At 35.5% G+C, this 19,119-nt stretch overlaps 1 protein-coding gene across 1 annotated transcript; it reads left to right on the top strand.

Annotated features, from left to right (window-relative positions):
* Positions 1 to 4,722: 4,722 nt before the first annotated feature.
* LOC137721517 (zinc-finger homeodomain protein 2-like) lies at positions 4,723 to 6,191 on the top strand. Its single transcript, XM_068460610.1, has one exon. The coding sequence runs from the start codon at positions 4,913 to 4,915 to the stop codon at positions 5,750 to 5,752; it is 840 nt and encodes a 279-aa protein (XP_068316711.1). The 5' UTR covers positions 4,723 to 4,912; the 3' UTR covers positions 5,753 to 6,191.
* The last annotated feature ends 12,928 nt before the right edge of the window (positions 6,192 to 19,119 follow it).

Raw genomic sequence — 19,119 nt, 5'->3', positions numbered from 1 at the left:
TTGTTTTGATATGGTCCTCAAGGACTAAAGACCATTGAGCCTCGAAACGCAAACTAATCTAAAGCCTAATACGAACCTTTTGTACGAATACTGAGCTAATTAATTAATCTTGACCATATCAATTAAACTATTTAATTGCTTATCCATCTCAATCATATTTCTTCAATCTCGACCTAACATGGTGTAAGATCCATTAGGTTTCATTTAGTGAGGCAGTCGGTGGTGGTAACTTTTACTAATCGATTTGTGAATTAAAGCATATTTCAGTTTACCTTAGATGAAGATTAGCGATTGCCAATCTTCAGGGTTTCCACAGATCATGAATGACGCCTAGTAGTATGTCATGGCTACCCAATCTAAGTATAAGTGATTGGAGAACCTATTCAGTTACAACTACAATGCAATACAGTTCTTTTGGAATTCAATATTCTTAACCACATGGTTTGGTTGATAGTTTATTTCATGTCTACTATCGAATTTGATACTTCTCTATATGATTATAGTGAATATGATTTAGAATATTTTTCCTAAGTCATATTCATATGCTTTGGCCAAAGACTCTCGAACCATATCTTAGAGTATTCTCCTTCGACCATGGAAGGTTAGAAATTCCTTCTTGTACATTCACATGTTTCTATAAATAAATTAATGACCCTAACAATGCTAGGAACATGCCCAAGATGAGGCATGTACTTTGTTACATTGTCAAATGATTAAAGATGTACCCACAAGGCATATGTGGTGTCTCAAGTCAAATAACTACTTTACATTATTGCAACCAATGAGTTCATACATGACATGTATGTTAGAGCTCTCTGTTGGTCGTTGTTTAGAGTACTCAACAACCTTTGGAGAACTTATGTGTTTGTCTTAGTGTCTAGCACTAATGACTTTGAGACTAGTCATACTCCTGAATAAGTTGACATAACACATACTAGCCTTAGCGGATTTTCAATGCCCATTTGACAATCCTATGTCTAGGAACATTTTAGAAATGAACATAAGAGAAAGGTCTAATTGATCTAACGCTTAAATCACTTCTCTCTTAGGTTGATTACCTTCGTTGAATTTTGTTATTAATTGATTAAACATGTAATACATTAAGTAATAATTAACAATAAACAATGCTCCTTCATTAACCTAAGTAAAAATTAATACATAAATATTCCAAAAGCTATTACATTAAATGAGTGACTTTAAAAGCATACTTCTAATAAATTAATCCTTCATACGATCATTGGAATAACTATCATCTTCCATAGGTTTATGACTTATAAGGCACCAAAGGAAATCCTAGAAATGCACTGTGCAATATGTAAATTTTCATAATTAAGGTTTCTAACACATTTAATTTGTAGTGAACCATTTGCAAGTCCACTAACCATATTATTAATATGGACATTAGCAACTTTTGAAAACTACAGTGCACTCATCTTAATAGGAATAGGATTCTCTTTGTGGGGATTCGGGGGATCAATTAATTATGTTCGTTCATCGTACATCGTACGGTTAGAAATCATTTAAAATTGAATATAAATCATACCTAATGAAAACTGACCGCACGATGTATGATAAATGAACACGAATGATTGATCGCCTGGATCCTCACAAAGAGGATCCAGAAACGATCCTTTTCCATCTTAATATGCATGCAATCAAATGCTGCACCGCCTTTTTCTCTCTTTGTTAGGGCTGGTGTGGTAGTGATGTGCTTTGAAAAAAAACTGTTTCTGTTGTACTGTGAGAATAAGCTCATTTTTGCTGCTTCACGTTTTCAGCTTTTTTTTCATCCAAAACCTAAAACTGTGAAAATAAGTTGTTTTTAAGTGTTTATCAAACATTTTTTTGAGTTCAACTTTTTTTTATACCCACTTTTTATAAGAGCACTTCAGTACCAAACCAATACTTAGTTGATCGTCACCATCCCCTGCCCACCTTTCATTTTTTTCAAGTCATCGATGATTGGCAGCCATAACCGCCAGAATTCACCATCTATATATACATACATACATACATATATACATACATACATATATATATATATATATATATATATATATGATCATTACTATGTTGCTGAAAGAAAAGCAGCAGCTACTTCTGAAACCTTAATCACAGATGAACATATATTTAATTATAAATTTTAATTTCAAATATTTGAACACGTGTCTATTTGTGGTTGGAATCAACAACAGCTACTGCTATTCTTTCACAACTTTGTTTTGATACTTTTGTTCTGTTAAGGTAAATTAATCGAGTTCAATCCCTAACTTTTAGTATGTTAATCCGCAGCTAGCCTTCGCTTTCCATCCCAAAATTCTGAACTATTTATTGTCAAGTTCTCCTTGAAAAGCAAGCTGTTGCTGAAAAATATACACTCAATTTAAACAGGTTTAGTTATCTTATTGTGGCCAAATAATGAAAATATAATATTTTCAATTAACAATGAAATGGCGAAATTTAGCACGGACGAATCTTGAATGATGACCTGAAACGAACGATTCGGATTATTGAATGACATCGTGATAGTTGTCCCAAATGAGTTCAATACCGTGTATTAACTTACTAATTTTTTTTTTATATTTATTTTTATAGAAAAAGCAATAACATTAAAGAGAATGTCCACGAGTACAACCCAATTGCATACAGTCAAATAAAAGAGCTCTGTGAGCTGAACTTGGTTATAGTTGACCGTTTTGTTAAATTTCATAAAATCAATAAATGTGTTATAACAATTTTTATTTGAAGGATAAAATGAGTAAAGAGGTTGATTCTAGTCCAAACATTGGTTAGGATTTTTATTTTATTTTGTATAAGGCTAATATCATCGAGTATAAACATTGCGTCAAATGTAATTCATGCAAGACAATCTCTGGTTTGATAACTATTTTTCATTTATTTGTTTTGATATCAGAAAAAACGTTGGGAAAATAAAATCTCATTTTTCTATGTATTTTCTCTTACTGCCTACTCCTACTCTTAAACTCAAATTTTGGTTCTAAATTTACCTTAACTTGCTTTAATTTTTAGGTCAAATATGAGTTTTAACCCAAAATTCATTTTGGGGCAAATTTAGGTCAGAATTCCCCTTAGTTAGTAGATTGACCCACCATATGTGTATTTTTTTTCAGTTTTATATTTATAAATTTATTGTATCCAACAACTAAGATCTAATACGACCAAATCCAATGGTAAAAAAAAAATCTAAATGTTCGAATTTAAATTCAAGGCTAAAATAATTTTAAAAAAATTCTTTCAAAGTGTACCAAGAGTTTCATGGTGTTGGTCTAGTGATTTTTCAATATTTATTGGAGTCTAAAATATTTTTAGGTTAAAATGTTCATAAAATTAAATTATGATAATCTACATAATAATTTTTTTTTAAACATTACTTTAAGAAATAGCTATCCAAAATTCATTATTTAATAATATTCAACTAAAATTTAACTCATAAAGGTTTGAGCAGAAAAAATTATTTCTGAGTTAAAACCTAATTTTTTGGAATTAAAGGTTTTAACCCAAGGGTTGAAGATGTTCTTAGTTTCAATAAAAAATGAAAATGAAAATGAAAAAACTAGAAGCTTACCAATTAATACATTGAGATGGGATGGGAAGGACAAAATATGAAGAGTAATGCTAGGGAGACAAAATTTGAAAACTAAATGATGTGTCATTAATAGGAATGAACATATTTATCAACGTTTAAGTAGCAAACCAATCGTCAATTTTCATGTCTTTTAGTTTTTAAAATTTTATGTACAAATTTAATTTTTCTACATTAGCACGAATGTCTCTCCTTTTTTGAAAAGACCAACATTATTTGCCTATTGAAATTGGTTGGTAACAAGTACTATGGAACCAAATGCGTGCAGTTGCACTTGCACCCCACAACAACACACCAAAATCGAAGAGTTGTATTGCAGCGCAGTGTAGTGTTTTTTGTTACAACAAAAACCCTTCCAATATTATGCTCTCTTTTCTCAGACAGAAGCTGAGAAACACAGGAAAACTATTCCAATATTAAATGCAAAATTTTGACGCCAAATAGAGCGTCACGCATGTCGGAAACGAGTGCCCGTACCCCAGCTGCCTTAAATGCCGACAATTTATTTTTTCCAATGTAATGCCGTGTCCTGACACGTCCGATATGTGCAACACAAACCCTCCTCTCTCCCCCGTAAGCGACACAGCACGCGCCACCACCTTGCTTCCTGCTGGAACGTGTCCAACACCACCTCAGCGCGTGGGACACTTTTTCTTTTCTCATTTCTCTTATGTTTGTTTTTATTCTTTAAGAGTATGTCACCTCATCCGAAATTCTAAAATGATGGAAAATTTTCTTTTAGAATTAATTTTTAATAAAAATGTAAATAAATTAAAAAAAATATTTGAAGTGTTCAAGTATAAAGCACAAGTTATGTTGTTTTTGCAAAAAATGCCTTAATAACTTTTGCCATTCAAAAATAATTTTTATAAATCGCTTTCATTTATTTTGAATTATTTTTAAACGAGTTCGATACAGAATTAAAGTAGTTTGTCTGACAATCCCCCACAGCTCTCTGAACAACGCGCGGTGAAAAAACGGAGGGTGAAAGGTGAAAGGTGAAAGTGACCGGTTCAACCGGGAGGAGTCGGTTGGGATTGAGAAAATGGGAAAGTATATGAAGGACTTTCAGGGAAGACGAGCTATTTTGTTTGCAGGAAGAGAGGTGGCGAGGGGAGTGAGACAATACAAAATTTACACCTCACACACACACACACTCTCTCTCTCTCTCTCTCTCTCTCTCTCTCTCTCTCTCTCTCCTAACTCACTCACCCCTCTCTTTATCTTCTTCTTTCTGGGTTGATACTCTTTTATTAATCAGTGGGGTTTTTCTGTTTTTCTCTGATTTTAATCAGTTGATTAATTGGGATGGAGTTTGAGGATCAAGAGGAGCACGAAGAGGAGATGGAGATGACGGCGAATTACGACTCGCTTGGCAACTCCGTCGGAGGCCGAGTCAAAATGTCGAGTTCTGGACCAGATGGTTTGGCGCTAGCAGCAGCAGCAGCTGCAGCTGCGGCGGCGACTCAGCAGCAGCAGCAACCGAGGAAGGCTGTGAGGTACAGAGAGTGCTTAAAGAACCACGCCGTGGGGATTGGAGGCCACGCGCTGGACGGGTGCTGCGAGTTCTTGGCGGCTGGCCCGGAGGGCACGCTCGACGCGCTCAAGTGCGCCGCCTGCAACTGCCACCGCAACTTTCACCGAAAGGAGGGTGACCCGCCAGGACACGGTCTCGGTGTCTTAACCGACGCGTACGGGCAGCTGGTACCGCACCACGGGCAGCAACACCACCCCCATTTCTCGCCGTACTACCGGACTCCAGCTGGGTATCTACACGTGGCGGCGCACCACAGGCTGCTGGCTTTGCCGTCGACTTCGGGAGGGGGAGGGACCCACAGCGGGGGGCAAGAGCAGGATGACGACGTGTCAAATCCCAGCGGGGGCGGGGGCGGTGGCGGAGGGAGTGGGGGTTTGGGAATGGGGATGGGTATGCACGGAACGGCGTGGTCGGGAAAGAAGAGATTTAGGACAAAGTTCAGTCAGGAGCAGAAAGAGAGGATGTTGAGCTTGGCGGAGAGGCTGGGGTGGAGGATTCAGAAGCAGGACGAACCGGCGGTTCAGCAGTTCTGCAACGAGACCGGAGTGAATCGCCACGTGCTCAAGGTTTGGATGCATAACAACAAACACACTCTGGGTAAGAAACCCTAGCTACTTAGCTAGCTGAGTTTATATGCTTATAACTTAAGCACAAAACAAAACAAACCCCGAAAACCAAACAATGAACATGAACAAGAACCCACAACAAGTACATCGTCATTGTCGTCGTTTGATCTCTTCTCATATTTTGTATTTATTATAATTGAGCTAGCTAGCATGTGGTAGTGGTATTTTATCAGTTATGGGCCATTCTTCTAATTTTGTGGTCAAGAAAATGATGAATGTGCCTGCAGCTGACTTTGTTGAGAAAAAATCTACTACTTTTTCTCCGGATTTTAGTGTTTTAGCTAGGGTTTCGTTTAGTTTAATTGGGTAGCTAGTCGTTGTAGTGGATCATCCGTGTTATTTGAACACTTGATTTAGATGAATGTTGCCCATTAATTTGAACATTTCATCAGTACTGCATGTAAAGTATTCATCTAAATTTGTTCATCTAGCTAGCAATGGGTTAATACTATCAGTGTTTGTTGATTTTGCAATCTTAAGCTGTGAATGCTGATCATATCAATATACGTTGATTTCGCAATTTGGAGAAGGTTTTGCATGAAACAGTTTTATCATCATTGTGTGAAGAAAGTTGAGGTTCAACCAAGAAAGTTGAGGTTTCACCATAAAACTAATTGGCAATAGCAATATGGGAAGTAGTCCAACCTCTTATAAGATCATGCAAAGTCACTCTTCTCATCAATATGGAATTCACTCTCAATATTGTGCAATATAATATGGTGTCATGTCTAAATTTCTTTTTACATGACATTGCATCGCTAGATTAGAATGTCACATGATGAAGAATCCGCTCATGCAATTTGCTCTCCACAATTTGTTTGTGTGATGAGTTGGTAGAGGGACTTGTACAAGATTCAAGGATCGATCAGACGTGTGTGATGGATTCTGCATTTTTCCGTTTGATCCAATGACTACCGATCATGTCTGTATCGTTTCTCCCCATGTGTGTACGTTTCTGCAGTGTCATTCATTCATTTAATTTACTATTATGCTTCTTCTTTTCTTCTCTTCTCATCAATTCATCACATACCTTTTCGTTTTGGTCCACGAATCAGACTTTCTGTGTTGGTATTAATTGTATGGATCTTATTCAACGACTGCTATATTGCAAACCTTTTTCTCTTTATTCATACAGACATACCTATATATGATGAATGCACTGCTTTCTATTTCCTTCTTTTCCCCCTTCGAATCACCTCTCTCTCTCTCTCTCTCTCTACCAAGTAGTAGTCTTTGCTCTTTCTTGCAGACACTGCAATTACTTATGCGCTCGTCATCCGTACTGCTGTAGAATTATATATATATATATATATATAGAATTTATTCGAAACGTTGAAATTTCTTTTCTTTTTAAATTCCATGATAAATAATTCTAAAAAATGAAAAGAGTATTTTATAATATTGTGTATATAGGTTGCGTTGATCCATGTAATCATATGATGGAAATTGTCTGTTGTAGTAGAAGGTAGAACCCAGACGATGATGATGGGGTCACCTTGGAAAGGAAACAAATACCTCAAAGTTATATTTAATTATTTGAATTTTTTTTCTTTGGTTAAATAATAGTTATTTATATCATACTATTTATTTGTTTCTCTTGGGAATTGAGGATATAATCAGATAGTGAAAACAGTAAGTTTTTTTTTTTTTTTTTTCCGTAGAAATTAACTCAAAGTCCAAAATGTGGAGGGTTTCAGGCGATGATCGATAGATCCAAAGCTTGCTCTCTCTCTCTGTCTCTGTCTCTGTCTCTCTCTCTCTCTCTCTCTCTGCAGATATGTTCATTTTTTTTCATTTTTTTTCATTTTTTTCTTCTGCTACTCTCTTTTTTTTCCAAATTTCAATGATCTGCTTCGAAGGGAACATGTGGGCACTCTAGCAGCAAAAATGAATGTACACAAGAGGGACAGATCTTTTGTCTGCACCTCCCACAACTTCTACATACATATTCATCAAAGCTTCATCTTTTGGTTAATAACAATGTTAATTGTATGGTGCCTTCCAAGAATCTCGATTAATTAACCCTATTAGGGTTTGAGTAAATGTAATGATGGAAATTACTCTGATAATTAACCAAGTAAGGTGACTGATTTATAGTCTTCGTGACTACGTACAGAGTAAATGTAATGATGTACGTTATCCGTGGCTACTGCAAAAGGAAAGCCACGGACTGAACTGTGAGCGAACCTCTACGTCACGGTTGAGCTTAGTTTTCCAGTTGGGCAAAGTTCCATTTTAAGGGAGCGAAATTGAGAGGTGCAAATTGGTCTCGGGTCCCTTTACTTGTTCCTCTATTTTTAGGGTTTGATGTTTCAAGTTTACTAGCAAACCAATGTATAAAAATGGAAAAACTTTTTTTCGCAAGTTTTAATTTATTCTTCTTTTAATTTGTTTGGTGAGAGAGTACCTAGATGATGAGATTTTTTGAAGATACTTTGCTTGTTTGGTGGAATCCCAACGTCAGTTTAAAGCTGCATGGTGGTCCATACACGTATATTTGGAAATCTGGTTAAACTTCATTTTAGTAGATTCACACAGTTGTAAATCGATAACCTTATTTTATCCAACATTCCCATCAATTCATGCTTATTAATTCTTCCTTTGGAGTTGACAGCCATGAAAATTGCACATATATACTTGTCTCTTTATATGTAATCTGTTACGCGCTTCCAACAAGTAAGAATAACGACTCTTTACATGCAAAGAGTCAATAAGCCAACATTCGTATTCTTTGTTAATCTGACAGTATGTATAATAATCTAACAACTTATAAGCACATACAAAGTTTCTTATTTTCTTGACGTGAAATTCATACTCTCAAAAAGTAGTCTTACCAGATCAAATTCAAATGTAAGTTCTTTTAGATATCATTGAGCTCATGCAAAAAAGACTCTTGATTATAATTAAAATGATTAAACATCTCAAGAAGGAAATTAATTTGTTGGCTATTAACTAACTAAAATCTAGCTTGTATGACCGGGTCGATTCTTAATTTAGCTAAAATCATATTACGAGGAAAGAGCAAATCAACAAAGAGAAATATTAAGGGGATTTTCTCAAAAGTAAAACTCTCTATAAATTCTCTGCTACATCATATTTTTTGCATAATGTTTAATTATAATGTTAATACGAAAATTGACGTTAAACTAAAAAGTGATAGAAAATTCATGAAGATTCTCACTTTTAAGTGAATCTCTTAGCATTTCTCAAGTCGACAAAACAAACAAAAATATCAAAGTAATAAGTACTAATTAAACAAACATTCCCCTAATAATTAATTTCTACAGCTAGCTAGCTTCTGGTTCGTCACTGGAAGCTAGCTAGCTTTATGCCCCAAAACTCCAGCAATTGGTGACGGTCGTCTTAATTCTGGTCATGACTCATATGGTCAAAATAAGAAAAAAAAAAAAAAAGGGTATTAATTTATTAAAGCTGATAACTAACTTTGACTATAACGATTAGGTGCCATTGACTGAATTCAGTCTTTGACACTTTGCACATATTTTGCGGCACCTGACAACGGCCTAGCTAGTTTGAATTGTGAGAAGTTGGATCACATTTAAGACCTCGAGTGTAAGGCTAAATGTGTTAATTTGAATGTCCTTATGTTGGTTTTAGGTCCAAATTACAATAAATTTAGAATTTAGTTTGTTTTTGAAGTGTTTTTTCTATAAGTTCATAGTTGTTCTGGTGTTTTTTCTCCAAATTTTAGCTTATCTTTCTTGCATTTGTTAGGGAAAATTTTTAAAATCTCATATGAATTAAAAATTTAAACGATTTGTCATATCCATTTTTTCAAATTTATAGTTTAAAATTTTAATTTGTTGTCTCACCCTAATCTTGTTCAAATTTTCATTCAAAATAAGTCATGTACAACTTGTGACCAAGGTTAAAATCTTGATAGAGTTTCTCTCCAACTATAGTCCTCATATATACACATATTCTTGAAATATAGTTTTCCTTTAAAACAATGATAAATATCAAACTTGACATTGCTTTTACTAAGCGATTACTCATGAAAAAGCAATAAAATGAAAGAGATTCCCATAATTGAGCATGTTAAATTCTCAATCTTCCAATTAGCCACAACTTCGTGTTAGTGAGTCTAACATACTTTATTAGTAGTTCACCAGAAGCTTTTGAAACGGACACAACATGTATTTTCATACCAACAAAAATTCATGGTTTCATGTCTAACAAATAAAGAATTGGTGAAAAGAAGTTGAATTGTCCAAAGAAATAACTCTAAAAACAAGTCATGTGTAAGCACATGACTTATCTTGGATGGATAAACTTAAAGGAGTAAGAGTCAAATGACGAATTAATAATTTTAAAAAGTTCATATGACAATTCACTTGAAAATTTTGTTCATGTGACAAATTAAAAAGATTAATTTCATCAAATCTTAGGATTTCGTTGCATTTTCTGGGTGGCTTGAAATTGAATATATTGCTTTGCAACTTTATTAACTCATGCAGCTAAAAGGTTTAAAGAGTTTTGGAGCAAAAATATGAAGTGGTAGCTAGAGCAGTGACGCAGGTGCACGTTTACAAGACATTGTAGGGGATGAATGTGAAGAGGGGCCTCGTGAGATTCTTTGGGATGATCCAACTTTTGGAAAGCTAAAACTTGATGAGTATATATTATAGCAGAAAAGCTCGAAAGAAGTTGGCTTTGTCCCTACTCAATCCAAGGCTCCAAAGAGTATTCTCTGTGTGTTCAACTTTTGGAGGTGTTGATTCGAGTGCTCGCCCTTAGGAGAAGCCAAACCCCAACACCCACCACACCCACCACACCCCCCCCCCCCCCCCCCCCCCCCCCCCAACACACACACACACACACACACTACAAGAAAATTAAGTGAACAAAAGTCACCATTTTATGAGACTTTTATGAAATTTGTTGCAATTGCTCATCTCATGAAGAAATAACAAGTCAGATATAATGTTTTTCGATGAAATGATGTCATGTCTCAATGATTATATTAGAAGTCACGTATTATTCAAGAGCCCACTAGTGTTCCTTTTCTATCCTCAATTGAAAACAAAAACAAACGAGTGTTTTTAGGTCAGCAAAACAACATCATTATTTATTCTTGGGGTTCGGTAAAACAAAATAAAAAAAAAACAATTACAGTCGTTTACCACAATTGATGTTTTCATATCTCCCAAAACATTCGCAACTTACTTATGTCTTGTATAAAATCACACTGGTGATACTACCTGTGAGCAACAACAGTAGCAGTGATATTATTGTCATTCTCACTATGTCCCAGGTTTGAACGCTCCTCCTCTCCTTAGTGTAGCTTAAAGCTATAATATCTTGTAATAAATATTATAAACAAGCCATAAGCAATCTCAAACCTTCCAACCCAGTTCACGTCGGCTGCTATTTTTTTTAGTGATGAGTGCCAGTCCAGCACTTGAACGTAGCGTCTTGGCCCAATCACACTTCATGGTATTTCTAGCCATCTTTGGAACTGGTATTTTGGTCTCCTTAATTTCAATCTGGGTTCCTCCTTCCATTTTTATGTTAATGTTCACCTCACAAAATGCTTTGTTATAAATTACTCTTTCTTTCATTTGTAGCAGCACTTCGTCTTTCCTTTATGTGTTGATAAAGCCTCTGCAATCCCAGAGCAAGATGGCATATCCCAACTTTTACTCCTCCAAATTCTCTTTCTATCTCCATTTCAACCTCACTCCGAAATATTCATCTCTTCCTCTGATATAGTAGCCCAGGCAAATCCCTTCTTTTTGCTCGGTAATTCTTCCCATCGCCCCCACTGGCAGGGCCGTCTTTGAGATTTTGGAGGCCTTATATGAAATTTATAAAAGCGTCCCTCCTTAAGATAAGTCTTAACAAATATTTGATAATGTATTGACGTTAGAAAACAATCACTTAAATAAAAACAAAGTTAAGCACTCACTGATTGCAAGTTTAAAAAATGTCATTAATAATAAGTAAAAAGAGCTACAAGTATAACGTTCATTGAATAATAAAAAACAGTTCAATCTTAAACAACCAAACAAGAAAACAAACTTCAATGACTCTAACTTTAAAGTTTCACTTAAATATGTAACATTATTATATACTAATATTGAAAAAAATACCGCCTTTTATGGTGTATTATTGGCACTCAAAATATCTTATTGTACTCTAAATTTTTGTATTTAGAAAGAAAAAAATTACGCTTATAAAGAGTGTAAGATGAGATTTTAAAGTGCTAACAAAATCAATTTTTGAATATAGAACAATATTTCATAACAAAAGCAATTTTAAATATAAAATATTATTACATATAAATATTAGGTGACAAAAATTTTGGGGGCTCCTTCAAATTTGGGGTCTTGTGCGACTGCACATTTCGCACCCCCTCAACGCTCCCTTTGCCTAATGGTTATCGTCATTCATATTTAACTACACCATAATACAACGGTACTTTAATATACAAACTAGAAATACAATTCTCTTGCTAGACTTGTGTTCCAAAACAAATTCTTATGGCGCCACACTAAAATGAATGTGTTTTCTAACAAAAACTGACATGACTCTTCGATGATATCTGGACATATATATATATATATATATATATATATATTATACAGTTACATAAACATCTTATATTGCTAGACAGTTTGACAAAAGAACATTTCTTCTAAAATTAATGTTTTAGCATGAACCAACAATAACAAAACAAAAAAATAAGTAATTATTTATGTGTCATCAACCAGTTATTGGTGTCGTCAATAAAATTTTTAGCCTCCCCGAAATCCAAAATTGAAATGTTAGAAAAATCCAACACAAGAATAACACATGAACATTGAAAAACAAAGAATTTGAATGCCAAATTATTACCATGTATCTGGGAATTATTCAAAAGTACCTAGTATATCTTCTGCTTTGTTGCCTCCTCCTTGCTGGTCTATCACTTCTACTTTATGCCATTTCTTTGACATGTCCTCGAAATGACCGTTAGACACGTTACTTTGGTTAGTTTATTCAAATTTAGGCGCCAAATATTTCACCCCAAATTAAAAATTATTAGGGAGTAATTCGTTATGTTGGACCAACAAAAGAAAGACTGTTTCTGAGAATTCAAAAGTACTTGGAAGGTTTATCCAAAAAAAAAAAAAAAAAAATTACTTGGAATGAGCTATTTAGTAATACGGTCTAGTGATATTCCTTTTTAATTGTAAGTGAGAGGTCTTAGGTTCTATTATCATCAAAGACAAATTTAAATCGCATTATTATGGCTACCCCAATATGAGGTTTAGCTCATTCCCGACCCCTTAGTGTAGATACTATCGTTTGTTAAAAAAAAAAAAAAAAAAAAAAGTACTTGGAAGGAATCAAATGTTAGGGTTGGCTTTGAATCATAGCCAATCCAATCACACATAATTGGCCTATTTATGGATCGTTATCTTTCTCATGGGCTTAAGGTAAAAAAATTTTGGTTTCATATTTGACAAAGGCCATCTCCAATGGAGAGGGTTAAAGGTCCAAAAACCGAAAAATGGCCTGATTTGCCCAAAAATGCATCTCCAAATGAAGGTTGAGCTATAATTTTGTGGAGTCCACAAGACCATTATTTGGCTAAAGGGGTATTAGGCTAGTCAAATGTAGCCCTCCTCTTAGGCCATCTCCAACCTAAATGGCTAAACATAGCTCAGTCCAGAATTATAGCCCTGCAAAAAATTATTTTTAGATGAACACTGCCATGCTATATTTATGTATCATCTCCAACCGAAATGGGCTATGTTTTAGCCCCTCAATAACTTATTATTTTTAAGTTTGTTCTTTAACTTATTGGTTAATTGAATTAAACTACCATAATAAAATAAATTTATCCAAACATATTTTGGGTGCCACTTGTTGCTAAATAAATAACCCTCCCGATTTCTTATCTTTATATAATCTCAATAATTTTTCGGATAAGATTTCGAGTGACACATGTCGCTAAATGAGTAACTCTCCATATTTCTTATCTTTATGTAATCTTAATAATTTTTTAGATAGGATTTCGAGTGACACGTGTCGCTAAATAAGTAACTTTTCATATGTATTATCTTTATGTAATCTTAATAATTTTTCGGATAGGATTTTCAAGTGACACGTGTCGAGATGTAATTGGTTATGCAAATTTCAGATAAGATTCTTATCTACGTGACACTTCTTATCTTCAACTTCCATTGTTAATAAATTGGTTGGATATTAGGGTAGAATTCTCACACCTTCATCTTTGCCCTCTCCAATATCTCTTGTCATTGTCTAAAATTTGTCATTTCAATTCAAATTAGCAATGAATTCCAACTTTGGATCTTCTTCGCATTCCAATTGGGGGTCCTCATCTAATTCCAAATTGGAAGATAAATGGGCAGAATAGAGATGAGAAGATGAGGAGTTCGACGAAGAAGATGAAGCATGGTGCCACACAACATTTATGGTGGCAATGGTTGAGATCATGGTGTTTGAGGAAACTCAGCAACAACCTCAATGGGGTGGCTCTATTGTTGATCGCTTTTACAAACCTCGACAAAGAGAGATGGCGCATGAAACTCTGATGAATAACTATTTCAGCTCCAATATGGTGTACCCAAAACATGATTTTAGACATCGCTTCTGGATGAGGCATCATGTCTTCGAGCGTTTGCTTTATGATGTCCAACATGTCTTCAATCCATACTTTCAGCAGAAGATTGATAGATTAGGCCGTTCTGGTTTTTCGCCTCACCAAAAGATTACTATTGCACTTCGAATGATGGCCTACACCTCCGCAGCTGATGTGATGGATGATACATATGGTATGTCTGAGTCTACATGCCTTGAGAATCTTGCTTAATTTTGTCACACAATTGTGCAAATTTACAAAGATAAGTACCTCTGTGAACCAAATCAAGCAGATCTTGCTCGGCTCTTTCACAAAGTTGAAGAACGTGGTTTTCCGGACATGATAAGATCATTAGATTGTATGCATTGGCAGTGGAAGAACTATCCCACCAGATGACAATGAGAATTTAGCGGAAGATTGAGAAAGCCAACTATTATGTTAGAGGTGGTTGCCTAGTTTAACACATGGATTTGGCATGCTTTCTTTGGATTCCCAGGATCCCAAAATGATATCACAGTACTCGGGTGTTCAACCCTTTTTACTAACCTGACAGAGAGGGTAAATCACCTTAATTGGATTGCTACATCAACAAGCGTCAGTACAATTACCTAGCAGATGACATTTACTTGAGGTGGGCGACACTTGTCCAAGCAATTACAAACCATGTGGATGACGTTGAAAGGTGGTTTGCCTTACACCAAAAGGCGTATCAAAAAGATATTGAGAGAGCTTTCGGTATTTTACAAGCACGGTAAAAAATCATTAGGGAAATGGAAAGAGGGTGGAGTTTAGATAAATTGAACTCCATCATGATGTTGTGCATCATATTACACAACATGATTGTGGAGGATGAGCGAGATGACTATATCGATGGAGAGTCTGATGACAACCAAGATAATCCGAATAGGTCAAGGAGGGCACGTGCGAGAATATATGATGAACCTAATTTTCCTTTAGATCCAAGAACTGGTAACATCTCTATAAAATGAATACATAAGGCATCATAGGATGATCTGTTTGTGTACCACAAACAAGTACCTACAACAGGACCTTGTTGCACATCATTGAGCCAAAAAAACAATGGAGTAGGTTTAATGGACGAAATGTTATTTAAGTTTTAATAACTCCCTGAAGTATTAGAAGGGTGGAGATTGTGTTGTTATTTGTTTTCCATCCTAAAGAACAACTCTCGTGGTTTCTGGGGTTCGGTGGAATGGTTTTTTCGTAGAACTCATAGTACTTTTTGGACGTATGAATCCCAATGCTTTCACTTGTTTGAGAAATACCCTTGATACTATCTTTTGAGATCCATCTATAAGCCTTGCAAAGAGCTTCATCTTCCTTTCGTGTCCAAGCCTTTCCTTTGGTTGAAGGTGTGGCCATTTAAAAAATATAAATTTAGATTATTAGAATAGGTAAGAGAGGGGTGTGTATGAAAAGAGTGTTTGAGGTGAATAGAATATGAAGAATTGAAATATAATGAGGTAAGATAGTATGGAAGGGTGAAAAGGATGTGAGAAATGGTGTAGAAATGGCTTAGGTATTTATAAAATAAAATAAAATAAAAATTTAGATAATTTTTTTTTTAAATTCATCCTTAAAAAAATAAAATAAAATCTAATGGTTGCATGACGTCGGCTGACATCATGTAGCCGTTGGCTACTGAAAGCCAGAGCCCCTCAAACGGGCTGGCTGGTGGGCTCAACATGCCCAACCTGATGGCCAAAGGACTTGAATTTGGTATGGTGGGTCCCTTTTTTTTTACCCAGAACTCCATTGGAGTTGGGTTTTGTCTCAATTGGAGCTAAAAGATGGCTTATGGCCTGATCCATTAGAGATGACCGTAGGCCATTTTTTGGGGCCAAACTCCTCAGTTACAATAATTGATTCAAATTCAATGGCTAGATTTGAAAACATCTAAAGGTAGTTTAATTAAATAAACTAATAATTTAAAGTATAAACTTAAAACTAATAAATTATTGAGGGTTTATATTTAGCTCATTTGGTTGGCGATGGTATATGAGTATGACCTAACACTGTTCATTTGAAAATGATATTTTGTAAGGTTATAATTATGGACAGGGCTATATTTAGCCATTTTGGTTGAAGATAACCTTAGACTCTTAGTTTTGAGTTCGAGTTCGGACCCTTACTGTCTAAATTTTACAAACTACTAATCCATTTTATAATTTTCCATTAAGGGCAAGTAATAAATGTCAGTGGAGAAGATTTTGGAGTATTTAAATCTAATCTAACAAAACGTAATAGCAACTCATTCAATCCATCATAGATAAGCAGTCAAGCCCAAACATTTTGTTAGTGCATGTCGATTATAATTCCCAGTTTCATAGCCTAGACCTTTGTGTGTAAGTTGAGTCTTACATATTTTGAAAATATATACAAAATAGAGAAAACTCACATGTGCATTAAAGAGGAAATACTTTGTGCGTTAAACAATCTTTGAGTGAGTTCATGTGCATATCATGTTCCTAGAAGATTTGTTCCTTGTTTGAGATCTTTCTAGGGTTTAAGCAAAATTCCATATCTTGATATTGTGTGGTGGAAGATCATGTGGAAAAAATTATGAGGAGAGATTGTCATTATGGCGAAAGATGACGTATCAGCTGTGTAAATCTTAGGAGTCATGGAGGGTGTCCTTGCATTGTGTACGTCTATTGGGCGAGTCTTGTAAAGTTATTTTTCTCATAGTGGATTTGTTTCACTGGTTTGGGCCCAAGGTTTTTTCTTCATTTATTGGAGTTTTACCTCACTAAATCTTTATGTAATGTGTTTTTAGCTTTTTTGCACTTTATTTACTTCATAACAAGATTTATATATGATTTCAATCCTACTGTCTGATTGTTATTTTATTGCCTCATTATACTTGTTGAATAGAACTTGTTTTCTATTTCCGATGCATACTTGATCAAAGTGATTAAGAAATGAAGTTTGTGAAAGTTGGATTCAACTATTCACCCTCTCTGATTAAAGGAGTTTACAACTTAAGTGGTTAAGAGTCACTTTTTATCTACCTATGCATGTGAGGCCTAGGTTTGATTCCCCTTCATTAGCTAGGTGAACTGCCTTTACTGGTCGAGTCGTCAAATTAGGCTCACCTTTCCTCGAAAATAAGTATTATTTTTACCAAGTCTAGTTCAGCTTCATTTTGAATTTTGGCAATTCGCTAACCAGAATACATAAAATCATTTTAGATTATATTTTCCTAGTATAATTCATACTTTCCTAAACCTAACTCTAATCTCGCAACTCTTCTCAACCTCCCTCAACTTTCAGTTTCCTCCAATTCTTGTCATCTCCTCATAAGTCATCTCCCTCATCATTTCTCTTCCTTCTTCATCTTGTCATATCTCCATGCCCTTTACCACTCTTTTCTCCATCTTCTCATCTCCATGCTTCCTTCCTTAGACACTCATTCTGCTTAACAAGCTCAAGATAAAATTGATGAAAACGAAATCAATTTTACCCTGCTAGCTAGTTTCGAAGTAGTTGGTTTTGCTTACCATCATTATTTTGTCAAAGAGGAGAACCAATCTAATTTGATCCATTTCATGGCTACAATTCCAGTACTGATTATGGAGATGAAAATGACTAAATGGAAATCCACCAACCCTTAGTTGTAGACTTGTAGATAGTTTTTAGTTCAAATCTCATGAACGACCATTCTTGAATATAAAATAATAAGTGTGTGAGTGTGTGTATATATATATACACCCCCAATTAAAAATATGATATTGGAAAATATTTTATTGTTAGTATCACATCCTAGCCCAGACCCCCACCATAGCACGATATTGTCCGTTTTGGGCCCCGACCATGCCCTCACGGTTTTGTTTCTGGGAACTCACATCAGAACTTTCCAGTGGGTCACCCATCCTAGGATTGCTTTCATGCGAACTCGCTTAACTTCGAAGTTCCGATGGAACCCGGAGCCAGTGAACTCCCAAAAGGCCCCGTGCTAGGTAGAGATGGGAATATACATATGAGGCTTACATGATCCAGTCCCCTGGACGATGTGGGATGTTACAATCCACCCCTCTTAGGGGCTCGACGTCCTCGTCGCCACACTTCCGTCCAGAGATTGGCTCTGATACCAAATTGTCACATCCCAGCCCGGGCCCCCTATGAACATAGAAATTTCTTGAAACAAGAACACGAGCACAAAAATAATATTTTTTGATTTTGATTTTTATTTTTTCCTTTGGGTTACGATCTCTTACAAATTTAGCCTCTAATTCAATCTTCGTGAGGTGTAGATTTGTGGATATGCTGTTGACCCAAGGGTCGTCAAGACTTGATCTTAGGATGAACAATTGTGTAGATTTGTTGATGTTGTTGTTGATGATCCAAGGGTGGTGGACACTTGATCTTGGATGAACAGTTGTTTCTTCAAGGGCCGTCGGGACTTGATCTTGAATGAACGGTTGGTTTTCTTCAAGGGCTTTTGGGCTTGATGTTGAAGAATAGATGTATGGATTTGTTGATGCTGTTGATCCAAAGGGCCGTTGGGGCTTGATCTTAGGATGAACGGACGATGAACGATAAACACTTTCTTCAAGGGCCGTCGGGGCTTGATCTTGAAGGAGGATTTTACGAAGAACGAAGAGAGCTTCCTTGATCCTTCGGAATTCTTGGGAATTTGGATGATTGAGAGCTTTAGAGTTTCAAAACTATCAAGGATTTTGGGAATTCTCTTCCAATTTAGGAGTAGAGAAATGTATTT

Source organism: Pyrus communis, chromosome 16 (assembly GCF_963583255.1).
Source record: "Pyrus communis chromosome 16, drPyrComm1.1, whole genome shotgun sequence".
Classification (NCBI taxonomy): Eukaryota; Viridiplantae; Streptophyta; class Magnoliopsida; order Rosales; family Rosaceae; genus Pyrus; species Pyrus communis.
This window is presented reverse-complemented; position numbering and strand designations above follow the sequence as displayed.

Excerpts from the sequence above, each read along its gene's own strand:
- LOC137721517 (XM_068460610.1), top strand. The coding sequence starts at position 4,913 with ATGGAGTTTGAGGATCAAGAGGAGCACGAAGAGGAGATGGAGATGACG.